We start from the raw sequence: 24268 nt of genomic DNA on the forward strand, positions 1-24268 counted from the left end.
CCTGCTGTTTTCTGCTTGTTGACGTGCTGTACAGCTTCTCCTTCAATCGTCGGCTCTTTCAAATCTGCTGGTTGCTGGAGATCTTCTAGCTGCCTGGATATTTGGCTTGCTAATATTAATGATTTCTAGCTTTTGTATCTAATCGTTAAACACAATACTTCTCGCTTTTGCGAATGTCACCTTTTTTAAATATGATGAACTCCAGGTGATCTGAACGTTGAAACACTATTGGTTTTGCTCACGGTTTTTATTTACTTTTGTTCTCCATGTGTTTTTCACTTCTAAACTGTCAGGTGCTGTTTTTAATACACATTGTTTTCGTGATGTCACTCAATGTTTAAGTCGGCACGTTTAATTAAATTATGCCTTATTTTCTTTGTTTTTCAGTAAGCCATACAGACACGATTTACTCTGGGTTTGAAATCAGTTTGGAGAGGCTGTACAGTGCTGATGTTTGGAGTATATTTCAAGTTGAATTAATTCATGGTTGTCGCAAGTTTTCTTCCGGACTCTGACATGTTATATTAAAGCACCTTTTTAAAAAAAACACAATGCCTTCTTTTATTTTGCAGTTTACTAAAAGTCCAGTATCCTCAGATCTTTTCATTTCTTCTAAATAAATGTTGCCTCTTGAATGGTGTCTTTTAGCATATCTTAAGAAGTTGAAATTGTGTAGTTTTACAGAATCTGCATACAATTGCTTGTTTATTTGGGGTAATGATAAACAAACCAAAAAAATATAGGATTATAAAAAATAGCTTGTCAGCTTCAACAAAACTTCCTAATGTCTTCCATTAGTAGGTTAGAAAAAATATCTTGATTTGAAAAATTAATTGAATTATTTTTATTTAGCATTTAATTGAATAAAAATAGTTGCTAATAAGTTGAGGGAAAGTTGAATTTAAAAGTTTCAAAATGTCTGATTTCTTTATTGCTTCAATGGCAGTAGCACTTGATCTGCATGAACGCCACAATTCAATGATCATTAAACTTTATGATCTCCAGCATGAGTTGATGATCCAAAGTGCATCAGAACCTCTGTACGAAAGTCACATAATATCCCAAATTTATTATGATTAATGACTTTTTTACTTCACATCATAACATTTGTTTTAGGAACAAAGACATTGTTAAATTTATATTGCGTTTTAAAAAAAATCACTTAGTATATCCAGGAAGTCCAAGAAGTTTCTGTACTACCAAATGTGATCTACTGCAGACTGATCCTGAAGTTTGAGTGCCTGTTAACCTCAAGCCCATTTGAATACTCCGGAAAATCCATTTTTGTTTGGTTGAAGCCATTACAGAATTAGCACTCAGACACTACAGTTTTGAATAACTTACATTTATTTCTCCTTTACGTGGAGGTATAAAGTTGGCAATGTGCGTTTCATCAGAATCATTGGTTTCATGAGTTCTTTGACAGAGTACCAGCCAGAAACATGACAATTTAAGTACCTTATTTAATATGACAATTCAATTATGGTATGTAACCACATGACAAAGAATAAAAAGTAAGCAAGCTTAAAAACAAATTTATCTAGAGATACTACAAAAGGTGGAGTGGTCCAGTTTATTTGTAATTCCACCATCAAATTGTTCCTCAGCTAAAATCTGTAGATCTAAAAAAAAAAAAAAAGTTCTGTATAACTAAGACTAAAGGTTTATGCTCATGAATATTAATGTTCAGAATGCACATTTGTAATAAGTAATCTATTTGGCGTACTAAAATGTATAACATTTTACAAATAATAAAAAGTACAAAAAATTAACTGATTATTTAACTCTAATATTAAAATGTGAGACCATCATATTACAACTTCGGAAAGGTTGCTGTATTCCCACAATTTCCCTGCCCACCAGAATCACTCGAGCTGCCTTATTTTTTTGTCGACCAATTAAAGCGAGACATCTACCCTTCAGGATGTCTGCGCTGTTGAATACAGTGACACAATATCATCTCAGATACGGTATTAAAACCTGCACCGTCGTGTGTATTATTCAGCATCCACAATCATGATGTGAACGAAAAGCCCAGCTGAGGAAAGGAGGTCTCCATTCATGGTGAGCAATGGCACATGGTGGTATCCTGTGGTTTAACACATGAACAAATCAATAGTATTGTTATTGTAAAAGTGGTTATCGTATTTAGCATGCATACTCGTCTCTTTGTTTGGCCCTTTTTTAATTAAAAACTAAAAATCCTTAATTTCAAATCTCTCGTACAAGACTGAAGTACACCCACCGTTCTTTAGGCTGTTGAAGGGAAGTGTGTACTGGCCAATAAATTCATTGTCTGAGGAGGCATCGTAGTCCTCAATCAAAAAGCGCACAAGGGCTAGATCTGGCACACACACATCAAACTGGAAGTTCTCATTCCACATGGGGTTGAAGCCTTGAAAGAAAAGAGCGATTAGGCAACAGCCTGACCTGAAGGCGAGTCCTGACTAAGCACATTTACAGGGTTATTATACCGTTATTCTCAATGTACTGCGTTTCCACCACGGTCGTATCAGCTGGCACACCGTGGATCTGCACTTGCACAACGGGATCAACAATGGAGGACTTCCTTTGGCTCAATTTAGGTAGCTGCTGAGCTGAGATCACCTATTAGGCAAACAGTAACAGCAATGCACATGTGTCATCAAAAAAAAGTATTTAAAAGCTATCCAGCTGACGTGAACAACACAAAGATATAGTCCAGTTGCAGAGCCACTTGCCATCACATGAAGCGTCTTCTTGTTTAACCATGGTCCCTTGGTGAGAGTGATGGGGTCAAACTCAGTGTCTCGGTCTCGTAGGTAAGAAGGCTTTAGGATGTAACCACTCTGACCGTTTTGAAGAAAGAGCCCCTGATTCAGATTCATCTCTAGACAGGGCGTCTGGAAGTTGAGGGCCACTGGAGGGAGAAGTGACATTAACATCAACTTCCACTCTGATTAAACCTGAATATAAATGTTTCTCACTAGTGTCAATCATATGGTGGGTGTCAGATTTACGTCGTCTTTACCTATCTGACAGCCAGCGTTCCACAGAGGCATAGGGTTATAGTTCGAGGAGTCTGCTCGCAGTCCCGCTGGGTAAACCCGGCTGAGTTTGTCTGTATTGTGACGGATGTAATCGTTTGCTATGACAGGAAAAAAAAAAAGTAGTTATTGTGGGAGTGTGCATGTTTGCTTTTTCTGTTTTTAGCATCCAAGAGGCATTATTAGCTGTGGAATGTGTTTGGGTAGATGGACATTTTAGGTTTGCAGGAATTTAGGTTAAAATATACACGTTCAAAAATTATTGTAATGTTTTTGAAAGAAGTCTCGTGCTCACCGAGGCTGCATTTATTTGATTAAAAGGTAAACAGTTTACACAGTAAAAACAATAATAAACCGTTCTGGGGTGAGATAGTAATAGTGATGCCTTGCTACCGCAAGCACCACTAATAATATTGTGAAAAATTATTACAATTTAAGATAACTCTTTTCTATTTGAATATATTGTAAAATGCCATTTATTCATGAGACGGCAAAGCTGAAGACTGGAATAATGATGCTGAAAATTCTGTCACATTATCCTTCAGAAATCATTCTAATATGCTGATTTGCTGCTCAAGAAACATTTTATTTATTATGAATGTTGAAAACCATGATTTTTCGCCTGATTTTTTTTTTTGATGAATAGGAACTTCGAAAGAAAACCACCTTAATGTGTCCTTGCTAAATAAAAATATACATTTTAAAATAAAATGTAATATAAAAATAAAAAAAAGTGTATATTGTGTTTAAGACACTGTAACTGGCATAGACCGTAAAAAAATATGGACGACGCGACTCCATTGACTTCCGCTGACCAAAGTTGAAGCTTTCATAGGCCCGCTCACGGCGCTGACATCTTGGGACCGAGTCTGCGCAGTAGCGATCTCGGGACCGGAGTTGCGCAGTAGAGAGCAGGAAGTAGAGGCGCGATTATCAAAAGCCCGCCCACACTCTCGCAGATGCAGAACAATTCATTATGTTGGTGTGAAATAAACAGTTATGGAAATGTAGAAATTAAAGCTAAAGCTCCAATCTCCTCCCAAAAATCCAGAAAAAAGTCTGTTAGTGCCTCAGTGACAACTTCACTCAGAGAAACCGTCAATCTCAGCTGTCAATCATGACGTCACACCCCCCGTTGTTATAGCATCAAATAACTCACTAAAACTAAACTTATTTAAAAAACGAACACTTGAAATGAAATTATTGTAATAAAAACCGCCTAAAATGACAGAAACCATCTTTAGGAAACAATTATTTGAAGTGTAATTAAATTGTTTAGTGTGTCTCGCGCCCATTCAAATGCATGGAGGGGTGGGGTTTAGGAGCTATACTGGGACCGGCCACCGGGGGGCGATCGAGGCGCGGAAGCTTCAATTTCTGACAGGAGCACTACAGGCTTGGTAACTGGTGACCACCTTTTAAGGCCCTGTCCACACGAACATGGTTATTTTCAAAACCGCAGCTTTTTCTGCGTGGTTTGGCTGTTCGTCCACACGCAAACGCAGTATACGGTTACTGAAACCGGACTTTTTTGAAAACTCCGGCCAGGGTGAAGATTTTTTGAAACTCCGGTTACAGTGTTGTCGTGTAGATGGTGAAACCGGAGATTTCGGCTTGTTAAGGGGATAGTTCATCCAAAAATGAAAATTAGCCCAGAATTCACTCACCCTCAAGTCATCCTAGGTGTATATGACATTCTTCTTTCAGACGAATAAAATTATATTAAAGTTATATTACAGAAGTCCAGGCTTATCCAAGCATTAGAATTGGATTTATAGTTGCTCTGTTTTTGAAGTCCATAAAAAGTGCATCTGCCCATCAAATAACATGCTCCACGCGGCTCTGGGGTGTTAATAAAGGCATTCTGAAGCGAATCGATGCGTTTGTGTAAGAAAAATATCCATATTTAAAACTTTATAAAGTAAACTTTCGACCAACCGCCTTCCCTGTTCAATATATGGAAAAATTGTTGAAAGTTGCCCTGCCGATCGAAAGACTAACGCGACCAGGTCCGCTCGTCATGACGTCACGTACGCATCTTGAGTTTCACTTTCAACATTCAACACTTTTCCACGGAGGGCGGTCAGCCAAAAGTTTACTTGAAGTTTTAAATATAGATATTTTTCTTACACAAACGCATCAATTCGCAGCCTTTATTAACACCCCAGAGCCGCGTGGAGCACGTTATTTGACGGACAGATGCACTTTTTATGGACTTCAAAAACAGAGCAACTATTAATCCAGTTCTAATGCTTGGATTAGCCTGGACTTTTGTAATATAACTCCAATTTTATTCGTCTGAAATAAGAATGTCATATACACCTAGGATGACTTGAGGGTGAGTAAATTATGGGCTAATTTTCATTTTTGGGTGAACTATACTTTTAAGTCGAAGTGTGCGCCGTTCTATCCTTTGTTTGACGTCAGATTGTGCGCCGTTATCGCTTTTGTTTACATGAGTGGAGTCTATGCAATGGCGGACGTAGCTTTTAATAACTCTGCTAACAGCGCTTATCACTTGTATACAGATACAGCACAGTTATCTCATTGTATTGCAAAACAGAGGAGCCAGAATGCAATAACACAACATAGTAAGGCAAGTGTGTGAAGCTTCAGTCCACTTAGGCCCTGCCCCTGTGTACAGTTACTGTCACCGAGTCCAAAGTAAACTTGTAGAAGGGTTTCACTGTGCCCATGGCATCCCTCGGTGCATCGATGCCATGGATGGGACCCATGTGGAAATCAGGCAGCCAATCATAGCGCGGTTTTGCGTTTTCATGTGGACAGAGATTTCTTTAAACCGTGCTTGTGTGGACGCGATTGTTTTTTTAAAAGGGAGGAGGAAAAACTCTGGTTATAAAAATACCCGTGTATGTGTGGACTAGGCCTAAGTTTCACAGGTCTTTTCCCACTTTTAGACAACTTTTTGCCTTTGTGTGAATTACCATATTTTACTTTGAATTACTAAAAATGACATTTGCATTATATTTGAATACATAATTAAAAATATATATATTTTCAAATATTTCAATAGATCATTTTATGACTAAAAACTTTATAACTTTTTGCTGTCCAGCTAAATGATAAATATATGAGAGAAAAAGAAACCTGAAGGGCTCTTTTCCCTGTTAGTCACCTGCTTCTTTACATATTCAAAGTTGTGTGTCAGGAGTTTCCCTCAAGCAGAACCCATCATCTGTGATATAATGCATGTTTATGACTGTGTATTTTGCTGAGCAATAAATCTGTGCCACTGAGTCCGTTGCGTTTGAGCAGCATAAGTCATATCATCACACCTGATTCTTCTGCCAGTTTCACAGCTTTTCCCTCTTTAAATGAGGCCATCTCATAAAAGGACTGCTTTTCCCGGGATTCCTCAAACCCATGAAAGGGGACACTTTTGCAGTAGATCACGATATCAGACAGTTCCTTCGCCAACTTCAGGGACTTCGATTCCTGTTTTAGGCATGTGTAATTATAAAAGAAATGTTAAAAATGAAAAGATATCAAGCATTTAAATGCAAGAAAGAGAGCACAGAACTCGGCTTACGCTAGACTTCTTCTCATGGTCTTCCTCATCACCTTCATCATCTTCTTCCTCTGTTACAATTTCTTCATCTGCTGTTTTGGACTCGTCTGAAAATGTGTCCTCAAGTTTGTTTGGTCTCTTCCCTTTCACTATGAACCGGCTTTTAAGTTCCTAAATTATACACAGTCATTACATCAGAGACTGCAGATGCTGCCATCAGCTCACATTTACATGCATTCGTTCAACAGCCACTTTTATCCAAATGACTCTTCCAATGAATCCAATGAAAGGCATGCATTTTGTTTATGTGTGTTTTGCCTGTTTTAGTTGCTTTCTTTTTAGATTTTTATTTACTTCTTTTAACGCAGGTATAAGTAAAATATGTCACCAAAAGGAACTGCATTCTAAAAGCAGTTTATTTACAGTTGTCCCTGCATATTAGGCTGGAATATGATAAAATGCATATCAATTGTTGCTGAGCAGCATATGTATGTACTGCATATTGATTTTGTCAGTAAGAGCAGCAGGCAGGACAAGCTGCTTCTAACAGGGTCGTTTGAGGAAGCTTATGCTGCAAATGATACTCTGGTGAACAGCAGTGTTTCTATTGTCGACGGTGACCAGGACAGGCCACACCTTGCCCGGAGGGAATGAAAAACAAATGTTATGTAAGCTATGATAATCACCCGCACCCCTGCAGGCAAAGCACCAGTTGCCATAGCAATCCAATGCATCGTCTTTAAAAGCCACAAAGCTGTGATGATAGATTAACAACATCTTAGAACTCTGCCTTTGCAGGGTTTCCTCATTTCATATATGCAAGCATAATTGATGCGCTGGAGGTGTCAATCTTCTTGAAGAGTTGACGTGTAATACTGGAAATGGCTGAAACAAAGAGTTTGAGATGCAGCGATGATTTCAAATAAAAGAGCAGCTGTGTGAATTCCACACATTCCACACAGAATTCCATCCTGAAAGCATCTCCAGTTCGGACAGGCTGCAAAACTCTTGGGTCTCACGTCTAAATCCATAGCTACTGGATTATATTTAGTGCTTTGATCTTTTAAACTGCTTTATACATATTTTAAAGGTCCCATGGCATGGCATTTTTTTATTATTTTATAATGTTTCCTGAGGTGTACTTATATTGTTAGTATGATTTTTACATCATAAAATGTCATAATTTAGAAATAAAAGGCATTTTTTCAATACTGATGTTTGTCCTCTGGCTGAAAGCCCTGCTTCAAGAGGTGTGTCTGCTGTGAGACTTCAGTAAAAACGCCCACTGTTGTGATTGGCTGACATCTTTGCATTTTAAATGAGCGGAGGGGGCGAGCAGGCACGAGCTGCTGCCAGAGAGACGGATGGACCTGAGTTCACTTCACATCAGTTCTGTCAGTCTCAGTTCAGTGCTGTTGTAGTTACAGCATATACTTCAGGTTATTAGTTTATTTCTAGTCGGAGGGACTGTCACTCATGTCAGAAAGTTAGTAACTTTAGTAAATTATGGATCAGCGCTGACTGGAGACGCGAACCGTTTAGAACGATTCAGTCCGATTTGGTGAACTGATTCGGTTCACTAAAAAGAACCGGTTCAAAAGAATGATTCGTTCGCGAACCGGACATCACGGAGACGGAGCGATTGCTAACAAAGTTATTTATAGTAACTACTGAGTTGTGAGAGCGCTTTCTGTCAGCGCGAGTTTATTGTGTTTGTATCTGAGAGTTCTGAATAAACACGAGTTCCAGTCACACCGAGTCCGTCTTCATCATTATTACCAACTTTGTAACACATGCAAAGTATCATTACAGCTGTCGAGACGAACGAGTTACGAGTAAGAGTTGATAATAGCATTATTCTTAGACATGTTCCTATCATATGAAAAGCCTCAGTGACGCGCATTGAGTACACAGCGCAAACAAAGACACAACAGCAGTAATCGAATGTAATCCAGTTTATTGTGGGGATAGCTGGCTAGCCTAGCCGGATACCCTCACGCTTACCCCCCGTCTGCTTTATCTCGCGCCGCGTAAGGCGCCTCCGCTGTGGGCCAGATGCAGTACTGGGGGTCGGGGATGTTGGAGGCCGACCGGTCAGCCCGAGCTTCGGTGTGTGTGAGGTTTATCTCTAAAGCTGTGGCTCTCTATGTTGAGCAGAAACGACTGTATGCACATTTTAGAACAGATAGACGCGACGAGGACGTACAAAAACACTGACTCACAAGATCGAAAACACCGTTCTGTCGAGAGAGAGAAGCCGCATTGTGTGCACGAATACTAAATAATTAGCTACACATAAGAAATCAATGATCACAGATCAGAAGGAACTGAAGAAAGACTTCTGTTTTCATTTGTACATCCAAACACTGAGAAACTGCCAGCATTCACTCGTTCACAAGTAATGATCTCTCTCGAGCGTTTGCATGGGCGTGCCAGATTCTCTGGGCGGAGGAAAGGGAGGGAACCGTTCCTGCTTGGACGTCAAACCAGGAGACTTCAGGATTGGCTCGTCTGGCCTGTCATTTTCTCAAAGGCAGAGAAAGACAGCCAGAACTCGGTTTTACACCGATCAACATTTCTATCCACTTGGGGACAATATTCAGGCTAGGGGAACTCATATTAATGTTGAAAAACCTCATAAAATGAAAATTTCATGCCATGGGACCTTTAAGTAAATGTTCAATTTGCAGTTTTGATTGTCACAATACAATTGCATGTATTAATGTGTGCATTTACTCCAAACAGACTTTATTTTGGTTTATTACGCTGCTTACTCGAATACTTGATTCTTATTCTTATTTTGTGGTCAAATATTTTTGTATTACAACCAATAAACAGTAAAGATGCATAATTTATCATACTTTATCATTTACCATATGTGACCCTGGACCACAAAACCAGTCATAATTTTAGATTTATACATCATCTGAAAGCTGAATAAACAAGCTTTCCATTGCTGTATGGTTTGTTAGGATAGGACAATATTTGGCCGAGATGCAACTATCTCTATAACTACACAACTGAAAACCTGGAATCTGAGGGTGCAAATATTTACAAAAAATTTAAATATTTAAGTCCTAAGCAATGCATTTTAATAATTATAATACATTTTTGATATATTTACAGTAGGAAACTTACAAAATATCTTCATGGAAAATGATCTTTACTTAATATCCTAATGATTTGGCATAAAAGAAAAATCAATAAATTTGACACATACAATGTATTGTTGGCTATTGTCACAAATATACCTGTGCGACTTATGATTGGTTTTGTGGTCTAGGGTCAAATATTGGTTATTTTCCAATATTCAAGATTTTTTTTTTTTTACATTTAATCGGTATATAGATATTGGCTCTTTTGCATGCCCTTTTCCCCCATTTCCTCATTTTAAAAAATCTAAGAACTTAACACCGTTAAATGTAATCTTTAGACACTCAAAATTAATATCCATTTACAATACTGTTGAAACGATTGATTTAAGTGTTTTAGTTATTTTGACATAACAGTATTTTTCTATCTGCCATGTATCGGATTTCAGCAATAACAATTTTGGCTTATCGTATCAGCTAGTAATATTAGTATATTATCGATTATTACTGATTATTACTTAATATTAGTGCTTCCCTTTCCTTTTATTGTGCTAGTCTCTCATATAACCCAATTGTCTTTTTCTTATTACATGATACAAAAATAATTTCACCTCAAATCGATATTTCATGTCCATACTATTAACTGGGAGTGTAATAAGCAGGATAATGTACAGTCTGTCATTTTGACAAAATAAACCCTCTCGGGCCCGGCTTCCTGAGCACCCGGTCAGATTTTTTTGTTTTTTATAATAACTGGGTTAACCTACAGTATCCCTTACATAGTCTTGCAACTGAATATGCCTGTAAATTATCATCTGTATTGCATGGCTTAGTGGATTACTGTGTCTTAACATCCAGCAATCACTAACCTCTGGAGAAGGGAAGCTTGTGGGCATCTGATCTCCGAGGGGTTTGGTGACCAGAGCGCTACCCAGGATGGAGATCAAGTGCTGAGCCATGGTCTTCTGCTGCTCCACACTGCAGTGGTTCTCTAAAGACAGGATCACAGGGTACTCGGACGTCTGGTGAAGGGAACAATCGCATTGTTGTCAGTCACATACACGTGGAAAGCACACCAGAAAGACAAGCTCTACAAGCTCCAAAACAAACAGTAGCAGTCACTATATTTTCTTGGTGAAATGACAAATATTGGTATCCTATATGTTTATGAATATTTTTACCTTAAAGGAATATTCTTTAATGGCTTCAATCACATCTTTGAAGAGGATCTTTGAGGTGAGAGTGTATCCATGATAAATGACTGGCTCTCCATCTGATCCATCCCAGCAGTCCAGCTCCACACAGCGACATCCCTTTAAAAGTGCTCTGTAAAGGGACAATGCAACTTGCTACTCCAAAACTGAGCGATCAAAACATGCTTTATTAAAAGGTAAATTAACTCCGGTGCTTTCATTACGAAACTAGTAATTATGCACTTCATTGTTTAACTATGCAGTTAAAATGTACTCAAATATTGAATGATCAACATTACTTTATGTATGCCTCAGTGCTGCTGGGTCCCTTGAGCTGGTCCTTCAGCAGGTATGTGTTGTGAGAGGAGGAAATGAAGTAATGGTTGAGAGGCTGGTTCATGTCCTGGTAAACACTTTTATGGGCCGGGTTAAAGATCAGCCCCTCTGGCTGGTGCAGGTACATTAGGAAGCCATCCTTTGTCATTAGCTGTTTGGCTTTGGCTGCAAGAAAGACGAAACACAGACATGCAATTACAAAAGCGTAATATTTGTATATTTTTTTCCCCTGAGACTGAGGCTAGACTTGCTGACACAAAACATTTAAATGATAGTGTTTATAGCAGATGTTATCCGAAGCAACTTACAAATAAGAATAACACAAGCAGGCGGCATTACCATTTTCATCAAGTTCATATTTCTCAATAAGCTGAAGGGCATCATTCTGAGACGCATCCTCTTTTTGCTCATTCATCATGAAGTTCAGCAGGTCAGCGGCACTCATGAGACCGTCTGTCTTTGCATACTGTCCGAAGATGACATCGATCTCCTCTCTTTGTGTCAGGATTTTATAGAAATGCTCGATCTCCTTGCCCTCTAGGAATCCACCCATCGATTGGTCACATTTCTTAAAGAGGGGAAACAGTGGAAGTTATTTTTTGTGTTCATCTATTGTGAGAGAACATTACAGACAGGTAAACTGGGTGGGTTACATTCCTGCATAACAAGCATATTACCTGGAAGAGCATTTCAGCATAGTCTTCATCCACCTCAATGTTGAGGTCTTGTAGAAAGCTCTTCACCTCTTTTTGACTCATCTTGTTGTCAAAGTTTATATCTGCTTTACGCATACAACTGTAGATCCAGCTAAAGCTCTGATGTAAGGACAATTAAGTAGAGAGATTTCAAAGAATAATGTATGAATTGCACCTCAACACCACAGGCATTTGAAAAGGATACTGCTCCATTTTCTTCTGCGGAGAGAGGTTGTTTGTGTTTGAGATGACTTTCTCCAAACCATTGATCCACTTCTTGGCTTCCTCATCAGAGCTGGCGATCAGGTCCAGGTTTTTCTGTCGCCCCTTAAACAGGATGGAGAACGCTCGACCCTCCACTGTCTCTTCTGTGTATTTCTTCAGACCCTCCGTCTGCCGACCTGTTCGTACAGCCTCAATGTCCTCAACAGAGACTGAGTGAGAAAGACATACATAAACATAAGTAAACTAGTATAAAATTGAGTATTATGTAACGTGGGTCCCACTGAACCCAGACCCTGATCATCCATGGCTGTCTCAACATTATCAAAAACAGCACTGCAATTAAGCAGTGTTCAGATGTAGTAATTAGTGAATCAAATGTATTTTGTATGTTTTATGCCTCAGTATTAGTATCAGTTTAGATTTATTTGTTCACAAAAATGTTTGTGATTCACTAAAAGTTACTGAAATTTTGTTTTCTGGTAGAAATATCTAAAAGGGGGGGTGAAACACTCATTTTCAGTCAATCTCATGTCAATCTTGAGTACCTATAGAGTAGTATTGCATCTTTCATATCTCCGAAAAGTCTTTAGTTTTAATATATTTATAAAAGAAAGATACGCTATACCGAGTCGTTCCCAAAAAAGCAGAGCGGCTGGGGGTGTATCGTTCGGGCTAAAGAATGACGAGCGCGCCAGCTATTATGTTGAGCTATGCATGTTTACATAGAAAAACAATGGAATCGATAGCTAACAAATCAAAGACATTTGAAGGAGTTTTACTCACCGCCTGCTACCAACACACGTTTCTGATACTCTAAAAAAACTTTCCGAAACTTATGAGAAACCGGAAGGAGTATTTTGTCACAGAAATACTCCATCAAATGTCCAACTTTAAAAAAAAAAAAACTTTGTCCATGTTTAGGATGGGAATCCAAGTCTTTAACAGTGTAAAAAGCTCAGTATGCATCAAACATGCATCAAACAACATCATACCCCCCCCCCCCCCCCCTTTAAAATATTATCCTTAAAGTGACAGATGTACCTGAGAAGCAAAACTTCAGATGTTAGATTTGATTTATGCTTAAAAGCATTAGAACAATTTGCAAGACGAGATCCATTTCATAAAAGCAGGTTTTTTCCTGGTCTCCTTCTGATAAATGCAGTATCACCACAAGTCTGGATGGCAATATGCATATGGAAATTATATGTAGAAGCGGTCATGCGTAATACAAAAGCATTGTAAGCTTGTTGTTTTGCATTTGCATCAAGGGCGGTTCTAGGCCCTTTTTAGGGGGGCTTAAGCCCCCCCTTTCTGTCGTCTCAGCCCCCTTAAAACGACGCTCTCCTATCTAAAGGATCGGGCCAGTGCCGTTTCCTAAAGAAAGCTGATCATTTTCACATGTGTTTAAGTCTCGTCAGTTCAAACATTCAAGTGATCTTAAGCCATTCAAGCGCAAGATGCTGCAAAAGAGAACTAATGTGGTACTGAACGGAGTTCTCTTTTGCGTCTTCTTGAGCAAATACTCATTAAATTATGTCAAAGTTCCAGTCTTGACAAGTATCCATGTAAACACAGTCGGTTATGTCTTAAGTATATACATAACGTAACTGTGCATTAGGTTTTAAAGTCACAGCAGCCTCATATACCTACCTATACATTCTGAGACAATTGCTGCATCTCAATTTGCCATTGTATACTACACCTACTAGGGATGAAACGGTATGGAAATTTCACTTCACGATAGTGACCCAAATTATCACGGTTATCAATATTATCACGGTTTTGTTCAAATGAGATGAAAGTGTTCAAAAAGAACAGATGCACACACTTAAAACATTTCAAGAAGTTTTACATTTGAAAATCAACAAACAATAAATAAATAAAGCAGCTCTATGCACTTTTTTAAACTAGATTCTATTCTGGGGAATTTCCTTCCTTGTAATGGCCGTCATCAATAGCAACACATAACTCATAAATAATAATAATTTGGTGTAAATATAATCTCTAATATTATCTCAGTAAATATATTCTCAAGCAATATTCTCATCCGTGTTCAGCTATGATGCATTTAAATCTAGCATATTTTGTGTAAGAGCCCAAACAGTATCCTAGAGAAATAATGCATATTCATATTTTCATATGATTTGACAGTTTATTTTATTAAATATCAAAAGTTGTGCATCATACCTGACACCTAGATGAACACTTTACAGTCCGTTTTATGACTGTCATTCTCTTCAAATGCTATTGAAGTTTGAAACGTGTACGTTACCAATGTTGTGTGTAACTTTAGAGACGGTCCCTATACTTTATGCCAGTCATTTCAGATGCGCTGTGGTTCTGCGGTGTTTCTTTGAAACTATTTTTTTCGCTGCTGAAATAGAACAAACACAGTCAACCACCACGGTATGATGAGTGAATCTCCTGTGTACAGCACACGTTCATCTCTGCTTTAAGTGTAGATTTCAGTGAGAGCGGCGCGAGCTCTGAACAAAACTCCGGCTAATCTGAACGCCTCTGATTATGAGACATTGCATTCATAAACTCAATAGAAACATGTGTGATTGGTTATAATGCGCAACGCGATTATAACCGATGGCTTTTGAGAAGACTACGTTCAACCGCCAAAGTGGCTAACTTTGTGCAGCCGACAAAACATTACACCCGCAAATGGCGGTTGTTAGTGTCAAACCCTGATTATTATCCCTTAAAATGTCACCCTAGTCTTGTCTGAATTTGTTCGTTCGCTTCACGTTATTATTTCCCAGACGTAGTTTTGGTATTGAGGTCAAAGTCCACTTGCCTTGCGTTCGTAGTTTTGAAGTGTTTCCCCCATCTTCTTCTAGCATGTTCTGCAGACAGGGTGAACATCTTCGATTGAGTTTCCCTCAGGACTTTTGTAAAAGCCAAAATATGACCACACCTCAGATTTGGTCCTTTTAGAAGTCTGAAAAATCTTCAGGCGCTGGCACTGCCATCTTCCATTTCATTCAAAAACAGCTTTGCGCGCTGCACCAGACTGACGCTGACTTGACAAGATTTACTGCGAGTTTTCAAAATCGTGATAAATCACACGCGGTTTTAATGATAATTAAATTTTAAACGATATTACTAACGTCATTACATTTTATCGTGGTTTATCGTGAAACTGGTAATCGTTTCATCCCGAAACACCCTAAAAATATGTACTCTTTTTGGGAAAAGTACAAACACTAAAAAAAAACAAAAAAAAACAAAAGGTTCTATATGGCACCAAAAATGGTTCTTGGCTCGTAATCATAGGGGAACCTTTTTTTGTGCTATTTAGCACCAATTTTGGTGCTTAAGTGGTTCTTCAGAGGTTCTTCACCGGTTCTTTGACTAAGGTTCTATATAGCACCTCTGAAGAACCGCTGAAGAACCGCTGAAGCACCAAACTTGGTGCTATATAGCACTAAAAAAGGTTCCCCTATGATTACGAGCCTTTTTTTTTTAGAGTGTACTTTTGAGTGTGTAGCAGAAGAGTATAAGCTTTGGGACATACTATCATGTCATACAATTGCGTGTTTAACACTAACTCTCTTTAGCATCCTGACACGCATCCGTGTTTGTAGTACTGAAACGAACCCTCCTCCACGAGTTGTGGGCAATATTAGCCACGGATCCACACTTCGAAAATCTACCGGAATAGTAGACCATCCAGGGAATTTTGACAATCTTTTCAACATACTATGCTTTGGGACACAATTATTCTAATGTCACATACTATTTAGGATGGATAGTATGGACATTGGGACGCAGGGAATCATTCACTGCTCTTAACTAAACTTTTGTAGCTTTAATAGGCATCCGTTCATACCGTAATAGTTTTCACAAGCACTGTTTGTTTAATTTGATCATTGTTCTCTTGGATTTATTGGTGCTACTGCTTGTTATTTGTTTATGAGTTTAGCCCCGAGCCCTGATTTTTGTTTTTCTATCTAGTTAACAGTCATACTTGTTAATAATAATGATATGATTTTTCTGTTAGTCAAAAAGTAGCCTACACATGTACCGATTTGAACTGTACTGCAGAAAGAATCAGTTATAAAAAATTTGTATTGACTTGGTACCAATTAAAAGGGTTAGTTCACCCCAAAATTAAAATTTTCCCATGATTTACTCACCCTTAAGTCATCCTAGGTGTATATGAAATTGTTCTTGCAGACGAATACAATCAGAGTTATATTAAAGGATTAGTTAACTTTTTTAAAAAAAAACTTTTGCTGATAATTTACTCACCCCCATGTCATCCAATATGTCAATGTCTTTCTTTCTGCTGTCAAAAAGAAATTATGGTTTTTGAGGAAAACATTCCAGGAGTTTTCTCCATATAATGGACTTCAATGGGCTCCAAACGGTTCAAGGTCCAAATGACAGTTTCAGTACAGCTTCAAATGGCTTTAAACGATACCAGACAATGAATAAAGGTCTTATCTAGTGAAACGATCAGTTTCTGCGAGAAACCGAGCAGTATTTATGCTATTATTTTACCTCTTATCAGACGAACGTGATCATCTCGGAGCTCAGCCATAACTTTCGCTAAGTGAGGTCAAAATATGAGCGTGGTCATAGATATATCAATCGTAGATGCCTCATTCTACTGATCCGTGCAGGCGCTAATGAGGCATCTACGTATACATCTATGACCATGCTCGTATTTTGACCTCACTTAGTGGAAGTTATGGCGTAGCTCAGAGATGATCACATTCGTCTGATAAGAGGTAAAATAATAGCATAAATACTGCTCGGTTTCTCGCAGAAACTGATCTTTTCGCTAGATAAGACCCTTACTCATCGTCTGGTATCGTTTGGTATCATTTAAAGCCCTTTGAAGCTGTCCTGAAACTGTCATTTGGACCTTGAACCGTTTGGAGCCCATTGAAGTCCATTACATGGAGAAAAATCCTGGAATGTTTTCATCAAAAACCTTCATTTCTTTTCGACTGAAGAAAGAAAGACATGGACATCTTGGATGACATGGGGGTGAGTAAATGATCACAAAGTTTATTTAAAAGTGAACTTATCCTTCTCTCTTCCAAGCTTTATAATGGCAGTGAATGGCGGTTTCTGTTTTGAAGTCCATAAAAGTGCATCCACCCATCATAAAAGTAATCCACACAGCTCCGGGGGTTAATAAAGGCCTTCTGAAGCGATTTGTTTGTGTATAAACATTTTTAAAACTTTACAAACTGTAATCTGGAACTTCCGCGCTGAAACGGAGTCTCTCGTGAATGCGCGTACGACAGTTAGCGGAAGTTTTACAGTTTGTAAAGTTTTAAATGTTTTTTGAAAAAGCTGTGTGGATTACTTTTATGATGGATAGATGCCCTTTTATGGACTTCAAAACAGAAACAGCCATTCACTGCCATTATAACGCTTGGAAGAGCCAGGACATGTTTTTAATATAACTCCAATTGTATTGATCTGAAAGAAGAATGCCATAAACACCTAGGAAGACTTGAGGGTGAGTAAATCATGGGCTAATTTTCATTTTTGGCTAAACTATTCCTTTAAAGTACTGGTAGGCTACTTTTCATTTACTGTATAATAATGTAGTGGTGTTGATTTAAAGAGGCAATGGTCTCTTGCTACACAGTCTCACTGAGGGCTAGGCCTCCTGTGGATGAAATCCTAGAACCGCCCCTGGTTTGCATACTATGAGGAAACAAATACAAACGTTTTAAACATAGCCTCAGGGCTGATGTTTTTCAGCACTGGTTACAAAAATATGCTATAGTAAAAGACACACCACTTGCACACTAATTTAGCGAAACATTTGTTTCATCAATACCCTTTTAATCAATTACATTTTAAAATGATGGTCAATTCTTCTGGCCAGTTTTTAAGTTCAGAGTAAAAATATTTAATAAAAGCAAGAGAATTATAAAATACATCATTATGACAGACACTAGTTATAATGTTCAAATTATTACCATTCAAGTTTGAGGTGTTTTTTTTAAATGTTTTTGTTAGAAGTATCTTATGCTCACCAAGGCTGCATTTATTTATTTAAAAAAAATTTAAATTTATGTGAAAAATTATTAAAAAAACGCTTTTCTTTTTTAATACATTTTAAAAGGTTTAAATGGGTTATTCCTGTAAGTGTTTAGCAGCCATTACTCTAGTTTCCTTACTATGCTGATTTGAGGATTAAGAAACATTTCTTATAATTTTTCAAGTTGAAAACATTGTATTGCGGTCTCCACAAAAATATATTAAGCAGCAAAATGTTCAGGATTCCTTGGTGAACAGAAAGCATTTATTTGAAATAGAAATCTTTTGTTACATTTTAAATGTCTTTACTGTCACTTTTTATCAATTTAATGCATCCTTGCTGAATAAAAGTGTTAATTACTTTCAAACATTTCTTTCTGACCCCAAACTTTTGAACGGTAGTATACAGAAAGATTCACCAATTATTAAATAAATCACAAGGCAGTATCTTTAAAGTACTGCAAATATATACATTTTATTGATTCAACCACACCCAGTAAACATTGGCCTTGCTCCATCTGATATTGTTGGCATAAAACTGTAGTGTAGTCTAAAACAAATAATGGTTTCCATTATGGAAACAGTAACTTTAATATTAAAGAACGCAAGAAAAATATACTGTAAATGCAATAATATACTTTATACAATAATTGTGCTTAAAAAAAAAAGTCGATTTGAGCAAGGAAATTCTATAGTAACTTGTGAGATCCATTCATCAACACAAATACTGGCCAACAAAGCACAACTTGGGTCAGGGCAGGATACGAACGAGAGTGCATGCAAATAAAGGGCCGTTTCTGACACACCCCTGTGCACATCATTTTAGGACTCACATGTGTGTTTGGACTTCAAGGTCTTTTTGGATTCGTGCCACATGGTTTTGCAGTCGTCCTGCAGCTTGTAGTAGCGCGTCTTTTTCCATGAGCCCGAACGGACTTTCAAAAGGTCCCCGCCGTTTATCAGGAACTGCAGGTCTGTGTCACCCTCCAAACCTGAGGGGAGGACAAGGGCAAGACCATTTATGTATTCATTCTTTCAAAGCTCATATTATTTCCTTTTGAGGGAGATTTGTGGCTCATTTCCCACATCACAACATCCTTTTTGTATGAAGGTAGAACAAACAAAAGGATTATATTGTCCTTCTGTGGTCCAAATGAGGAAGGAACCCACCCTTTCATGAATCCAGCTGCTGAGGAAGAAAACGTGGTTTTAACTTCTATGTAAAACACAAAAGACTCTTCCTGAAAGACTTGAACACACACAGTGGACACTTGACACCAACCAGGAGCAGATATTAGGTCACACTGCCAAAGCACAAAATGCATTATTTACTAAGGCGTGGTGTATATTTGAGAGAAATTTACACACAACCATGAATCAATAGGTGTGACGTGATCTTGCTCTATTTACGAGCCTGGGACCTAACGTTACTTACAGGTAGGCAGTTTGAGACAGAATGATTTCCTGGTTACGAGATTTCCTTAGAGATGATGCATGTCAATGAACTGTATGCATTTTAAAAGAAGCAATAGAATAACACTGTAAACGCAAGTATGAATGGTGAAGCTCTCAGATTACATTAAAATAATATAATTGTTATATTCATCCTCCTACCTAGAAGTTTCATGTTGTCGCGCGCTATTGTCTTGCTCTGCGCGCGGTATAAGGACTCTTGAGACTTGGTCCGAGCTGGTTGTCTTCGTACACACTGCATAATGTGAATTTTCCGCTCAGAAAATCAATACCGCTTGTGATAAAAGGAGCCGCAAACATATCCCATTGACTTGCTGTGCTGTTTTGTATCGCTCACACACTTGTCTGCGGATTCGGGGCGTGTACTAATCCAAAGTTCATCCCTAGAATAGCCTAAAACAGTGTAGAGATACCTTCCGTCTGATCCCAGTGAATAGCAATATTTGTTGGCGAATTCAATCAGCACCTTACGGATATAAATTTTAAGAAAGATATCACTATATGGTATACTTATTAAAAATATACTGCAGTCGAAAGCGCGAATGCTACACAAGCGTAACAGCTGGTAAAATACCTGTTGGTTTTTGGCGTGTCTTTCTGTGCATAAGCAATGGCGCCATCTAGTGGCTGTATTTTCTTGCGGTGCGGTGCCCCCCTGAGAACTTGGTGCCCTCCGTGGCGGCACTGATAACCTTACACGTGCTACGTGCAGATAAAACATGCCAATATATGCCATTTAATTTCTCCCTCTTTGAGCTCTTCGTTTTTCGATGGTATTTTTCATCATATTTATTATGATGGTAGTAATGAATAATTTCAGAACTATACAGGGATTTATTTTTGCACTGCAATGCCAATACAAATTTGTATATTTTGAGGTTTTGTTTAAATGTACAGACCAATAATGTTCCTGTTAACTAAAACAATTAAAATATTTTTTGTTAATTGAAATGAAGCTGAAATAAAATATAAATATTAGATGAGGAGGATTTAAACAAAACCTTGGCAACTAACTAAAATAAAATAACTTTAATTGGAGTAGCCTACTAAAATGACAAAAACTCAAATAAAGCCAAATAGAAATATTAAATAAAAACTAGAGCTAAAAGTGCACAAGTTACTAAAACTTTAACATTATAATGAAACCTGAAAATAATAAAAGCTCATTCAAAATATTAATAAATAATATAATATTTACACTTAAATAACACTGTCATAGGTCCAATTCAAGTTAGTTTTTAATTTCATTCCACATTTCTATACTAATTTTCCTGTAAACTTTTTTCAAATTGCACAAAGGCAATAGATTAAAAAAAATACACTGTAAAAATTATTGTTGGTTTAACTTTAAAAAAGTTAAGTTCATTGAAACAAAAAATTGGAGTTAATACAATAAGGAAGATTGGTTTAATCAGCAGAAACTCTACGTATTATTTTATCCGAACCACATTAATTATCTATTATAACTCATGTACTCTATGCACAGCATTATATCTTTCTTTTACAGTAAACACGACCCATGTTTGGGTTCTTAAAAAGCCAGAGGCATCTACATGTCTAAATGACTGTGCTTGTTGTGTATACATCTCCTGAATCTCCAGTATCTCTTTCATCCAGAGGGAAAAACTGTCTTGCGTCTCACTGAAAGCAGGAAGCAGCCAGTGGGTTTATGGGGGAAGATAGATAGCCCCACTACAGATGGTCTTAATATTAAAAACAACAACAACAACAACAATAGAACCACTGCAAGTATTTGCTTTCTTTAAAAACACCCTGCACAAACTGAATGTGTCAAGTTAAAGTTTTTAGAATACTTTTTTTTTTTCTAAGGCTGTGATCTGCTGAAAAACACTCAAATGAGCAGAGCCTAGAAGAGAGAAACCCATAATTTGACAGACGTTTCAGGAACTGAAGTAATGAAAGGGATGTTATGTGAGACAGTCGACGGAATGTTGCTCCAGGCTACTGACACCTCTCCTGTGCCCCATCCTCAATAGAATCTAGTAGGTTATTATATTGCTGCAAAATTGGAGCACTGTAGATGGGCAAATACACCCAACAAATGACAATACAAAGTTGCTAAGGGTGTGGCAGCCATATTATGTCCTCTAACTCAATTTACCCTACACCACCCATTCAAGCGTCCATCATACGCATCCACAGAAGTAGCTGACTGAAAACAAAGATGTGTTTGCGAAATTATTTTCAAACTTAGTGTACAAATTAAATTCAATACCAAATATTACAGTAACATAGTAAATAAAAACATAGCCTATTAACTAAAGCGTAAGGGATCATGTTTGGTAATGCTCAACATTCAGTTGCGCGTGGCTGAAACTCAAGAGCGCGTGCAGGTTTAGTAGTGAACAGGTCTGAACTGCTCTCAAGCTGAACTTTTAGATGTTCGCCGATTGACTTTGTGATACGCACAACCATTTCGGAATCATTTTAAATCAGCTGCAACAGAGCTCCGTTTCAGTTTTCATTCAACACTTACATTGTTTATCAGCAATGCCGTTGGAATCCATTTCTCGTAAATACAGCAGACTGTTATATCCTCCTCGTGCACAATATGTCCAGTGTTCACAACCCCAGGAGTTCACACGTAAAACCAAACTACATAGAACTTCGCAAACCAGACGAAATTGAGAGCGGATCCTCTATTCCTCCAGTCTTCACCGGCACAGGTACAGATTACCTGCCTGTGGCTACTAGCGTCTCAGTAAAAGGTATCTCATGATGAGCCACTCCCACTGATCAGTTCAGCATCTTATCACTGTATGTGCCTCCAGCTGCCTGTAGGGGTCATGACAAATTATGCTCATACAGTTAAGCAAATCCAGACTGAGATTGAATGTTTGGTTTGTTTTATCCTGGAGAAGCTGTCCTTAAACGTGCAATAGCCTATACGTGCTCCACCCGTAATTAGAGATGTAGACACTAGGCCTACTCATGCCAGTTGAGAGCAAATATGCTGTATTAGTGTATTGAATCTGCCATGCAGCACTATTAATTAAAAAAAAAGCAATGAGCTAGTCATGTAACTATTTAAACATTTTTATTTGACAGATATAGGCCGTCTGAAAGGGATTCAAAGAGAAAGACTGAATTTCTGAGTGGGGTTTGCTTTGGACAAAAAGGTATGCACATTAAAAATGAGTTTGCATTGCATGAAAATCAGGTTTTGTCCTGTAGCCTTGCAACAGTGATATTTTAAATCTCTCTCTCTTCTGCCTATATAATAGGCCTATATATATTGAAATTCAAAGGAGAGTGAAGGATTTTTATTTTTAGTAGTGGGGAATCACTAAAATATGTTGGGCTATAGATCTCATATCATCCATGCATGGAGGCTATTACAGAAAAACAGCTCAAATTATTTTCTAATACATTATTAAATAATATTATGTCTAATAAAAGTATTATTTCAAATGTTTATCTCTTCACTTCAAACATATACAAACCCTGAAACACATATCCAAGTGTTATTGGGTCTGTGCTGAGTATTTCACATGATTGTCATTCTCTGTGATTTGAGGTATTACCATATTAAATACTGCGGCTGGAGATGTTTAAAGATTTCCTTTGTCAAAGAATTCCTTTGCTGACTGATAGCGATCAAGGAACTCATTTTACTGGCAAAATGAAATGCTCTCAATGTCTGCTATATGACAGCTGAGAATAAAACAAACATTCCAAGACAAATATATGTTATGTTTCTGAACAAGCCGCCATGCACTTTAGCTTTACTTTTGACTGGTATGCAAGCGCCCACTGCTAATGCAAAATGACATGCTTGTAAGGGCATTTCTGAGATTGTTAAAAGGGAACGTATTAATTGATCACTCCCTGGTAAACCAGGCTAGACCAAGAGACCAACTGGCCAAAAGAAAAAAGACAAATATAATTAATTTAACTTTAATTTAAATTTCACAAATGTCATATCAATCGATTTGTGGTTGATTTAAGCGTAGAAATAGCTACCGTTTACAGCTATCAGTAATCAGTGCTGATTACCAGGGCCCCAAGGGGAGAGAGGGCCCTTGAAAAGTCTGGAATATATTTTAACATGGAACATGGGGGCCCATCAGGACTGCCTGTATATAGGGCCCAGGATCTTGTGCTACGCCCCTGGTTGCAAGTACTATTCACCTTCTTACTGAACTTATGTAATGTCATCCGTCTTCAAGCCCTCAGTGTTTCCTCAGAAACTGAACAGAGTATTGTACTTCATGTCACCCTCTAGTGAAGTAAATCACAAACACGAGTATGTGTAGCCCAGAGGGTTAAGCAGGTTTCAGAGTGTGATTTAGAGCAGGGGTTTTCAAACCTGTCCTGGAGGACCCCCAGCACTGCACATTTTGTATGTCTCCCTCATCTAACACACCTGATTCAACTCATGAGCTCATTATTAGAGACTGCAAGACCTGAAGTGGGTGTGTCAAATATGGGAAACATACAAAATGTGCAGGGCAGGGGGTCCTCCAGGACAGGTTTGAAAACCACTGATTTAGAGAATTACAAACTACGACTTAAAAATGTCAGGACTGTCAATTAGAATAAATTGTGATTAATGTCATGTAAGTCCCTTTCAGGTTTAGGAAAATTTACATGTGAAAATGACAATTATAGTGTAATATGTGCAAATATAGTGCCCTCCAATAAAGTATAAACCCTACAGCAC

General features: G+C 37.9%; 1 protein-coding gene across 2 annotated transcripts; it reads right to left on the reverse strand.

Annotated features, from left to right (window-relative positions):
- Positions 1 to 1333: 1333 nt before the first annotated feature.
- On the reverse strand, positions 1334 to 22305 carry plcd1b (phospholipase C, delta 1b). Of its 2 annotated transcripts, none has more exons than XM_079820091.1 (15): positions 22082 to 22305; positions 18945 to 19103; positions 12077 to 12305; positions 11854 to 11983; positions 11516 to 11744; positions 11140 to 11341; positions 10829 to 10973; positions 10517 to 10669; positions 6577 to 6726; positions 6323 to 6482; positions 3011 to 3127; positions 2721 to 2899; positions 2475 to 2607; positions 2246 to 2395; positions 1334 to 2089 (listed from the first exon to the last, which is right to left on the reverse strand). In XM_079820091.1, exons 1-15 carry the CDS (start codon positions 22110 to 22112, stop codon positions 1998 to 2000), a joined length of 2259 nt encoding a protein of 752 aa, XP_079676217.1. In that variant the 5' UTR covers positions 22113 to 22305; the 3' UTR covers positions 1334 to 1997. The 2 variants fall into 2 exon arrangements, with proteins under 2 accessions (XP_079676217.1, XP_079676218.1); XM_079820092.1 differs by lacking the exon at positions 22082 to 22305 and adding an exon at positions 19726 to 19948.
- Between the last annotated feature and the right edge of the window lie 1963 nt (positions 22306 to 24268).

Source organism: Gobio gobio, assembly GCF_949357685.1.
Source record: "Gobio gobio genome assembly, chromosome: 6".
NCBI lineage: Eukaryota > Metazoa > Chordata > Actinopteri > Cypriniformes > Gobionidae > Gobio > Gobio gobio.

Excerpts from the sequence above, each read along its gene's own strand:
- plcd1b (XM_079820092.1), bottom strand. The coding sequence starts at position 19,825 with ATGCAGTGTGTACGAAGACAACCAGCTCGGACCAAGTCTCAAGAGTCC. Across the intron at positions 11,984-12,076 it reads CCGCAGAAGAAAATGGAGCA|CTGGATCTACAGTTGTATGC; the intron begins GTATCCTTTTCA and ends TCAGAGCTTTAG. Across the intron at positions 11,745-11,853 it reads ATGCTGAAATGCTCTTCCAG|AAATGTGACCAATCGATGGG; the intron begins GTAATATGCTTG and ends CCCCTCTTTAAG.